The sequence below is a fragment of the Hippocampus comes genome, unplaced genomic scaffold, assembly GCF_001891065.2.
Source record: "Hippocampus comes isolate QL1 unplaced genomic scaffold, H_comes_QL1_v1.1 scaffold302, whole genome shotgun sequence".
Taxonomy (NCBI): Eukaryota; Metazoa; Chordata; class Actinopteri; order Syngnathiformes; family Syngnathidae; genus Hippocampus; species Hippocampus comes.
Genome location: NW_017806275.1, coordinates 242,715 through 253,021, shown reverse-complemented (window position 1 = coordinate 253,021; position 10,307 = coordinate 242,715). Strand labels below are relative to the sequence as shown.

Below are 10,307 nucleotides of genomic sequence, written 5' to 3'. Positions count from 1 at the left end.
CTCCTTTTTTTTTTTTTTTAACACCAATATCTGCACTTTTACGCCAGGACTGAGCCGATTTACCACCACTGCTTTCACGTTTGTTGAAAGTTGAGAGATTATTGTTGAGGTGTCAATCAAATAAGGCACCGGGACGTTAACGAGGAAGTAGAAGAAGAAAGGAAAAACAAAAAGAAAGACAAAAAAAAAAGAAAATGGGGGTGGGGGTAGTCATGTGGATCCCTTTCTGTCCTCTTGGCGAAAGCTACAAAGTCAGCAAAGTGCTAAGTTGGGAGCGTGCCCGCCCCCCTTCAAACGTCAACAAACTTGATGGACCAATCGGAAGACAGGCGGCCAATTTCACAACTTCCTGTTTGGGAGCATCACAAAAAAAAAAGAAAATGGGGGTGGGGGTAGTCATGTGGATCCCTTTCTGTCCTCTTGGCGAAAGCTACAAAGTCAGCAAAGTGCTAAGTTGGGAGCGTGCCCGCCCCCCTTCAAACGTCAACAAACTTGATGGACCAATCGGAAGACAGGCGGCCAATTTCACAACTTCCTGTTTGGGAGCATCACACGCGTGCGTCTTTCCCACCCGCCGGCTGAACACACCCGTGCGCACGCATGCACGCACGCCCTGCCAAATGTTGAGATTGCGAGCAGACGTTCCTTCACACTTGGCTCGAGTTGCCTTTCATGTCGGACGCGTCACCGGAAACGGGAGTGTCTTGGTGGATGTCACCGGAGTTGGGCGTGTCCCCAGTGCGGCGTGTGTTTTTGATGAGGGACATGTCACGGGAGTCGAACGCGTCTTTGAGGTCGGACGTGACACTGGAAATGGCCGTATCTCGGATGCGGGGCGTCTCGCTGGAGTCCAAGTTTTCACTGGAAAGGGACTCGTCATGAACAAGGGGCGTGTCTTTGATGTCAGGCACATCGCGAGAAACAGGCGTGTCTTGGATGCGGGGTACGTCACTTGAATTGGGCGTGTCCCAAGTGCGGGGTGCGTCTTTGATGAGGGGCACGTCACAGGAGAGGGACGTGTCTTTGATGTTGGACGTGACACCAAGAATGGGCGTGTCTTGGACGTGGGGTGTTTCACTGCAGTCCAAGTTCTCACTGGAAAGGGACTCGTCACGGACAAGGCGTGTGTCTTTGATGTCAGGCGCGTCACTAGAAACAGGCGTGTCCTGGATGCGGGATTTATCACTTGAATTGGGCGTGTCCCGAGTAGGGGGTGCGTCTTTGATGAGGGACGTGTCACCGGAGAGGGACGTGTCTTTGATGGCAGACACGTCACTAGAAATGGGTGCGTCTTGGAGGCGGGGCGTGTTCACATGTCGAATGGAGCTTGCAACTAAACCCGATATGACATCACGGCAGGCGTCGTCGTCGTCTGACTGTTCCGTCACGGCGGCATTCGGCGTCTGTCCGTTTGAGAATGATGACGTCATCACAAAGACGGGCTGCGCGTCATCGTCGTCGTGGCGACGTCTCGTCCGCGCGTGCCCCTTGATGGGCGGCTGCGGCGCCTCCTCTCCCGAGTCCAGCGTGTGCCAGCGGGCCAGGCCCCGCCCCCTCGAGCAGGGACTGCCGTCGGAGCTCGCGGTTGGGCCGACGGCGTCCACTGTGCCGCCGCGCCGCAGCCGCCTCACATTGGGACTCGCCTGCACCCACATCAGCTGACATCAAGTCATGCTCAACTGGTCATAACCGTAACGTCAATGCGGATTTCCATCCGAGGCAAATCACATTTGATGTTAGCATGAAGCTAGTAGATTTGGTTGTTGAATTCGGCATCAATTTGACAGACAACCGCAGCTCTTTGGTCCTTTTGCTCTGTGACTTTGCCGGCAACATGCTCAACAATTTGCATGTTTTATGTAATTCCAAGCGCGAAGATTCCAAACGGGCTGCTCCCAAAGAGCCGCAACGTCATGTTGTTTTCGACGGCGCACTATTGTGATGCTGTTCTGAGTACCGTGAGAGCGTGAAACTTAAAACAGGAAGATGAAGCGAACCTGCTCGGGTGCAGCCGAACGCCGAGTCGGACTGCAGGAAGCGTTCTTCGTCTGCTGAATCCTGAAGGAAAGCACACGAAAGCACATCAACGCGCCGAAAGGTGGCCGAGCGGACGAGGTGGAAGGCGAGCCGACGAGGCGACAACCTGCTGGCAGCCGACTTGTGGCGAGCGGCATCGTTGTGTCTCAGGCGCTGAACGAAGGAGTGAGCTGCACGCACGCGCGCCAAAGGAGAGAAAGAGCTTTTTTTAGTTTCACAGACACTTCCTTCACTGTCGAAATGAACACGACGACATCGGCCAAAAAAAAAAAAAGAAAGAAAAAAAATCAGCACAAACTATTTTCTCATCTCGTCCGATCTTGATTGTTATTGTCAGTTTTAAAACACTGAAAACTACAGCAATGAGAGAGTTCTTCTACATGTTATGGACAAATGAAGGACTGTTTAAAAAAAAAAAAAACAAACAAAAAAAACGACTGGATTACAGCGTGGTAAGGTGCAATGTCTAAATGTCACCAGAAGAGTCCAGCGTTCGCTGCCTGACAAGAAGCTCCCAGTCGAAAAACGACGAGACATACCAAGCCAACAAGTGTATGATTGTGCTTCGCTGATGATACCAAATAAAAAGGGAGACCGACAGAGACAAATCTTTTGTGCGGAGCGTGACACGAATCCAAGTGGAGTGGAGAAAGGATTGCCTGCCGCCACCCACTTTTCCGCCACGTTTGGTCGAGTGAATGTGCTCAGAGCAGATCATTCATCTGAGATTTATGGAAGTCTGCCACATCACGAAAACCAAACTCAGGCAAGAATTGAGGAAGAATCTGCCCCCCCCCTCCAAATTTCAGAGTGAGAGAGAGAAAGAAAGAAAGAAGAAGAGAAAACGAGCAAAAGAGAGAGGTCGCTTCATCGAGGTGACGTTTGTTTGCGGTCTCACACTTGGGCGATTACCCAGAGCGCCTTTGGGCACGGAGAGCAGTTTAATGGGCTCGTCATCCGGCGAAAGTCCCGACGCCTTCTGGAGCGATCGCACAATCTCCGTGTTCTGAACGACAGCAAAGTTAGCTCGTGACGCGTCGAGTCGCCGTCCAGCTGTGCGGGGATGCCGCAACGGGGTCGAGAGTGGGGTCACCTTTCCGCCTTGCTGGTACGCGGCATCCAGAGGCGTCCGGTGTTTCTAAGGCGGGCCGACGAGGCGACAACCTGCTGGCAGCCGACTTGTGGCGAGCGGCATCGTTGTGTCTCAGGCGCTGAACGAAGGAGTGAGCTGCACGCACGCGCGCCAAAGGAGAGAAAGAGCTTTTTTTAGTTTCACAGACACTTCCTTCACTGTCGAAATGAACACGACGACATCGGCCAAAAAAAAAAAAAGAAAGAAAAAAAATCAGCACAAACTATTTTCTCATCTCGTCCGATCTTGATTGTTATTGTCAGTTTTAAAACACTGAAAACTACAGCAATGAGAGAGTTCTTCTACATGTTATGGACAAATGAAGGACTGTTTAAAAAAAAAAAAAAACAAACAAAAAAAACGACTGGATTACAGCGTGGTAAGGTGCAATGTCTAAATGTCACCAGAAGAGTGCAGCGTTCGCTGCCTGACAAGAAGCTCACAGTCGAAAAACGACGAGACATACCAAGCCAACAAGTGTATGATTGTGCTTCGCTGATGATACCAAATAAAAAGGGAGACCGACAGAGACAAATCTTTTGTGCGGCGCGTGACACGAATCCAAGTGGAGTGGAGAAAGGATTGCCTGCCGCCACCCACTTTTCTGCCACGTTTGGTCGAGTCAATGCGCTCAGAGCAGATCATTCATCTGAGATTTATCGAAGTCTGCCACAACACGAAAAACAAACTCAGGCAAGAATTGAGGAAGAATCTGCCCCCCCCCTCCAAATTTCAGAGTGAGAGAGAGAAAGAAAGAAAGAAGAAGAGAAAACGAGCAAAAGAGAGAGGTCGCTTCATCGAGGTGACGTTTGTTTGCGGTCTCACACTTGGGCGATTACCCAGAGCGCCTTTGGGCACGGAGAGCAGTTTAATGGGCTCGTCATCCGGCGAAAGTCCCGACGCCTTCTGGAGCGATCGCACAATCTCCGTGTTCTGAACGACAGCAAAGTTAGATCGTGACGCGTCGAGTCGCCGTCCACCTGTGCGGATGCCGCAACGGGGTCGAGAGTGGGGTCACCTTTCCGCCTTGCTGGTACGCGGCATCCAGAGGCGTCCGGTGTTTCTTGTTCAGCAGGTGCGGGGAGGCTCCGGCCTTCAGCAGGATATCCACCAGCCCCTGGTGACCGGCCCGCACGGCGCAGTGCAGCGCCGTGTTGCCCTGACGGTTGCGCACGTTCACCAGCGCCTCGCTCTGAACCACACGCGACGGGCGAGAAAACGAGAAGACAAAATGACGAAATACGTGGCGCAGTTATCACGGTAGCCGTCATGATGTCATTCATTCACAGCGGCTGAATTTTACCGCCTGCAGTACACCCGGTCGCCACTGGAGGCCCCAAACCCCTGACCAATCTGAACTATTTTCAGTTGTTATCATCTATAAAAAGGATCCAGACTTTCGATCTTGAGGCAACATAACGGCCACTCGCCGATGAGGTTGAATTGTACGTGGGCTCACCTGGATGAGTGTGGCGGCGGTGTCCAGGTTGCCGTGGAGACAGGCGTGTATCAAGGCCGTGTTGCCGTAGCGATCCTTCTTGTTGAGCTTGGCGTTGCACTCCAGCAAGAACTTCACCACCTGCACGCAGGCACGTCAACGACGGCGCGGCGGCCGGCTATCCATCGGGCGCAGAGGACACGCCCACCTGCAGGTGGTTGTTCTGGCTGGCCAGGTGAAGGGGCGTGGCCTTGCGGTCGGTGCGCGCGTCCACGTCGGCGCCGTGGCGGACGAGAAGCGACGTCAGCTCCGCGCGGCCGTACGTGCAGGCCACGTGGAGGGGAGTCACGCCGTCCGCGTTGGCGCTCTTCGCGCTCAACGCGCCGCACGGAACTGCGCGCGCCTGAAAACAACAACAAACATGCGCGCAACGTGGCGAACAAGCAGTTCAAAGACACCAAGTGTGTTGATGCGTCACCTTTCCGGCACTTTGAGTTATTATTATTATTATTATTATTATTATTTATTTTGTGGCCAACGACACATTTATAGTGCAGGTTGACCCTTAAACTGTGAAAACTTTGGGATGGTTGCATCCGCAGCGCGTGCGTCAATGTGCTTTGATTGAAATGCGCGCTTGTGTCATTTACTTTGTGGGCGGGCGCGCACGTCGTACATTGACACAGAGGATGACACAGAGACGCCTCGGCCAACGCGTCCGCCTCGTCCTCGTCCGTCCATTCCAACAGGTAACGCACCTGCGACATCCAGACGAGAAGGGACGCAATGAGAGACGGAAACGGAGAGAGAACAGCGGCAGCGCGGCGAAGGAGGAGATGGAGAGAGAAATGCAGACGTGAAAGATGGCGTGTGGCGGAAGAAGAACGGAGCCGCGGGATCGGAAGAGAAATAGGAAAGAGAGAAGAGATTGAGAGGGAAACGACGATAAATGAGGGGAGGGATGACAAGTGAGGGAGGAAAAACGTAGACTGAGCTAAAAAAAGAACAAACGCGAGAGAGGCAGAGAAATGAAGAAATAGCATGCAGGGATGAAAAACAGACGAGAGCGAGAGAAAAGAGGAAAAGAAAGGAGAAGAAAATCAGAAGCGATGGAAAAGCAAAGGAGAACGACAGCAAAATAGAGAACAAGAAGAAAGGAAAGAGAAAAACGAAAGGATGAGACAGAATGAAAGAATACAATGACAGAAAAAAAATAGACACCAGACGCACGAGAGGATAAAAGATTGAGAGAGGAAGAAAATCAGAATAAAAGAGGAATGGAGATGAGAGAGCAAAAAAGGACTGATTGGAAATGGGAGTGAGCGAGAGGAGGACAACGAGGCACACACATTCCAATGAGTGTGTGTGTGTGACGAGGGTAAGAGAGAGAACGCTTCACGTGAGAGTAGAGCGCCGTCACCATTTGAACGTCTCCGTCTGCCACCGCCCGCAGCAGCTTCTCCACCTGTCAATCCCACACACACACACACACACACACACAGGATCAGCACGCAAAGTCGCTCTCTGTTGCCGTCGGCGACATCATCACCTGGCGATGTCGCGCCGGCGCGCTCTCGGGCGGGAGCTCCCGGTCCGGCGAGGACGAGGTGCCGCTGGACGTGGACGAACGCCGAGCGCTGCGCTCGGACGCCTGAGGGCAAACCCGCGCCGGGGACTGACGCGGAGGGAAGGGGGCGGGGCAAAGACAACACGTCATTGGGCAACTGGTCAGGAGCCATCGGTTCTTTGGCTTCTGTGAACCGGGCCGTCGGCTTTTTTGGCGTTTGTGGGAGCAAACCTGAGAGCCGCTGCCGCCGCCGCCGCCATTCCTGCAGCGCTGCTCTTGGGCCTCCTGCAGCAACGTCAGCACCTGCACACCAACCAGCGCGTCAGAGACTTCCAAGACACCGGCGCCACGTGCAGCGCACGCTAACTGCTTGCGAGCTTATTTGTCAGGTCACTTCCAATCAGTGGTGCCTCGATGGCTAGTTAAGAATCTGCATTTGCGGAAGTTAACGACGGCGTCCCACAAGGATCCAGCCTCGAACCAGTACGGTTCGGTCACTCCGCGCTTTCTTTTGTCCGAATTAAACAAAAGCACTCTGTCAACTGGCAAATCTTTCCGGATTTGGAAAATCATTCCGTGTGTACAAGGCCTTAGATACGCAACGAGCTTTCCTTCATCGAGCTTTCTTAAATCCTGATCTTCACTCATGGCTCCCTTCATGGGCTGAATAAACAACACGGACAATATTGCTTTGCGTACTGTTGTCTCCTCACCACGTTTGTCGTATGCTACTAACCTGCTTCACTTTCTCTCTCTCCCTCTCTGTGTCTGTCCTGCAGCTGGCGCTCCCCGCATGAGGAGGCGCGTCTCCGCAACGACCTGCTTGTTACAGGCGCTGGTGAGGACGTTGGGGACGGTGGTGTCGGGGGCCCGCCATGTCGCCGCCGCTGATGTCATCATGGGACTATTGCTGCCGCTGTGCCCATGAATGCACGTCAGATGGACGGCGACATGGATGCTATTTAGCGGCAGCATTAAGCTTGCTAACTGAAAGTTTTAAACACACAAGCTACACTGATCATTCTCTTAGTTGAACGTTTAGTTTGGCGCCAAATTTCAGTTGGGAATGACAAAAAAAAAATAAAATAAAAATCTCAAAAAGTTAAATTCCCAACTCCGAATTGTATTGTCCACACAAACAAATAACTTTGCTAATATTAGAAATATTTCTATTTTTAACCTCAGAAGCCCCACAACTGTAAATCGTCAAATTTCACAGTTTGTGTTTTTTGTTGTTATTTGCTGAACTAGTGCAACTTACTACTCGGTGTGGCATCTAAGGGGGAACTGAAAATCCTTTTGGAGATGGCGCCAATCAAGTGAAGCGATTTGTCGTCGGGGGACGCTGGACGGATACTCTAACGCCTTTTCAAGACACGCGGGGACGCACGCACATTGACCTTTGAGTTGAGGGCACAGTGGACGGGCGTGTGCGCGCTGTTGTTGAGCGCGCGCACGCCGGCGCCGTTCTCCAGCAGAACGCGGATGATGGCCTCGTAGCCCCAGCGCGACGCCAAGTGCAGCGGCGTGTCGCCTTTGTCGTTGTGCAGGTCCAGGCAGCACGTTTGGAAGTCGTAGTAGACCAGCGCCTTCACACACTGACACAGGGCAACGAAAATCATCATCAGTCTTTTCGCCAATGGCGGGTGTGTGTGTGTGTGTGTGTGTGTGTGTGTGTGTGTGTGAGAATTGGAATTGCGCTGAAAGAGCGAAGGCGCGACTCACGTCCTCGTGTCCGTACATGCACGCCAGGTGCAGCGGCGTGTTGCCGTTGTTGTCCTGAGCGTCCGCGTCCGCCTTGTAGTGCAACAGCAGCAGCCGCCTTGGGACACCAGAAGGGCAATCAGCTGCGCCTGACCTAGAAAAACACACACGGGATGTGTTGGAAAGCCGCTGCGTTTGGCGCTGTCGTCATAAGAAAATCTCAAAAGCTTTTATTCACACAATTCAAATCTGCTTTTCACACACGGGATGTGTTGGAAAGCCGCTGCGTTTGGAGCTGTCGTCATAAGAAAATCTCAAAGCTTTTATTCACAGAATTCAAATCTGCTTTGCTAGTAAAACAGTTTACAGTAATGATCAAAATCAAGTTTGTGCCCCCCCCACACCTCTTTCTGCGATTTGGTTTGGTTTCTCCTGAGAGCAAACAAGCTTGAAAACTTTCCCTTCGACAAAAAAACAGTCAGAATTGTTTCTCCTTATGTTCAAAGTGGATGCATAACTTTTAGACTTTGACAAGAATTAGGCACCATGTTTAATGCATTGCCTGTCTTTCAGTAGGGGGGGGCGGGGGACAAATAAATCAATAAATCAACTCTACTTCAATCATTATGGTGGCATTTAGCGAACTGAGAAAGTTCAGGTGATCCCGATTGACCGAAAGTAGAAAAAGTTGAGTGTGTGTGGGGGGGTCTTTAGATATCATGATATAAACTTTCATGTGTATATGGACAAGCCAGCTCCAGTAAGTTGTCAACACTGGCTGCTATTTTTCAAACGAGCGCGTTTCGGCTCACGGCCATGTCGTTCGTGTCAGAAGATGCACTTTCAAAGCGGGAAGTCAAAGGAAGCCAAAAAGGGTGAGGCGGCGGGGGTTCTTGCTGACCGCAGATGGCGGCGACGTGCAGAGGCGTGTACCCTCGCTCGTCTCTGGAGGACGCCGTGACGACGGACGGGTCGTTCAGCTTCCTGCAAACATCGGCAAAGACGGATGGTCAAACGGTCGACCAAGTTCCGGCATCATGGCGCCACATCGAAGGGCACGTCGTGTGTGTGCTTGCGCGCGCTGTCAACTAAGCCCCGAAGTTCGGAATAGTTGGCTTTGCGGGTGACGTTTAATTCCGCATGAATATTTCTTGAACTCATTGACGGACGCCCGTGTTTTGATTCATCTCCGTCCGTTATTTTTTTTTTTTAAGTCTAGCCGAGGAAGAGGCCTCACCCAGCTTGTCCGTCCAAGTCAGCTTTGCAAACCACTGCAATGACTAAAAGTTACCTGTTGCATCGCTTTGGATTTGAGATCAGCACAGCTTTTGTGTCGAAGACTAAGATTAGGCTGCACCTCCCACCTTGTTGTGTGTATCGTAAAGGGCCCACCTTGAAGGTTGGGCAAGTTTAGACAACGTCCCACATCTTCTTGGCATGTGTGTGTGGCGTTAGGAAAGTGTGTGCCGTGACTGAGAGAAAAGGTCACAGAGGTCATGGAGCGAATGACAAATTCATGTAAAAAAAAAAAAAAAGATGATGATGATATTCACCAGGAGCCATACATGAGTTAGCATCACTTGCGACTTGTTTCTTAGTTGTGTGTCTGTAAATTAGCATATTGCTGCCACACTATGAAAAAAAAAAAATCAGGATGATGAATTTCATGAAGATGATGGCGTTTCGAGAAAATTACAATGTCACATCAGTGCTCAGCTATTATTATAACAGGCCCGCAGGCTACTCATGTGGTGGCTACCGGGCGCCTGTGGATTGACAGCAAACAAGTCAAAAAAAAATCTGACCCGGACAGTTGAAGGTCACAGAGGTCACAGGCGCACAAAGGATGACACGGCCGCGCGTCCTCTTCGCTCTCGCCTTCGCTCAGCAGACGCTCCACCTCCGCCTCGTTCCCGTTGGCGACGTGCTGCACGCAAACACACGGGAGTGAGCGGCGAGACGGAGGAAGTGCAGCTGCGCGAGGAGAGGAAAGGCCAAAGGTCGAAGGCCCCGCCGCTGACCTCGAACAATCGGCTGATGGGCGTCGAGGCGCTCGCCAGCTCCACGTTCATTCGCACCTCGCCGTTCGCATCGACGCAACCCTGCACGCAGCGCACACTTTTAGCGGCGCGTGCGCATGTACCGTGTGCGCGTTTGCGCTCCTCGTGTGCGCGCGGTGGGGTGGGCGGGGCTACGCACCGCGAGCACGTGCTGCAGCTTTCCCAGCTTGATGTACTCGACGGCCGCCTCGAAGGTGCTCAGACAGTAACTCAGCTCGTCTTTGCTGGACTGACTGAAGCAGAAGTTCCTCATGTAGCTCAGGTTGGCCATCCTGCGCACGCACACGCGCAGAGGTCATGTCCTGCGTGCTTGTGATGTTGTATGTGCCCCCCCCCCCCCCGCACCCCCACCCCACCGACGCCACATCT

The 10,307-nt window shown here is 52.3% G+C and overlaps 1 protein-coding gene across 1 annotated transcript in view; it reads right to left on the bottom strand.

The window, feature by feature from the left end:
• Positions 1–527: 527 nt before the first annotated feature.
• ankrd27 (ankyrin repeat domain 27 (VPS9 domain)) overlaps positions 528–10,307 on the bottom strand; it is a 14,582-nt gene continuing 4,802 nt past the window's right edge. The window contains 21 exon segments of the mRNA XM_019857659.1: positions 528–1,658; positions 1,998–2,058; positions 2,144–2,207; positions 2,950–3,043; positions 3,131–3,170; positions 3,202–3,265; positions 4,009–4,102; positions 4,188–4,361; positions 4,629–4,748; positions 4,816–5,010; positions 5,258–5,365; positions 6,028–6,072; positions 6,157–6,282; positions 6,406–6,477; positions 7,575–7,772; positions 7,900–7,992; positions 7,995–8,032; positions 8,780–8,862; positions 9,684–9,805; positions 9,900–9,980; positions 10,078–10,210. Of these exon segments, the coding sequence (XP_019713218.1) occupies positions 648–1,658; positions 1,998–2,058; positions 2,144–2,207; positions 2,950–3,043; positions 3,131–3,170; positions 3,202–3,265; positions 4,009–4,102; positions 4,188–4,361; positions 4,629–4,748; positions 4,816–5,010; positions 5,258–5,365; positions 6,028–6,072; positions 6,157–6,282; positions 6,406–6,477; positions 7,575–7,772; positions 7,900–7,992; positions 7,995–8,032; positions 8,780–8,862; positions 9,684–9,805; positions 9,900–9,980; positions 10,078–10,210 (3,016 nt within the window). The 3' untranslated portion in view covers positions 528–647.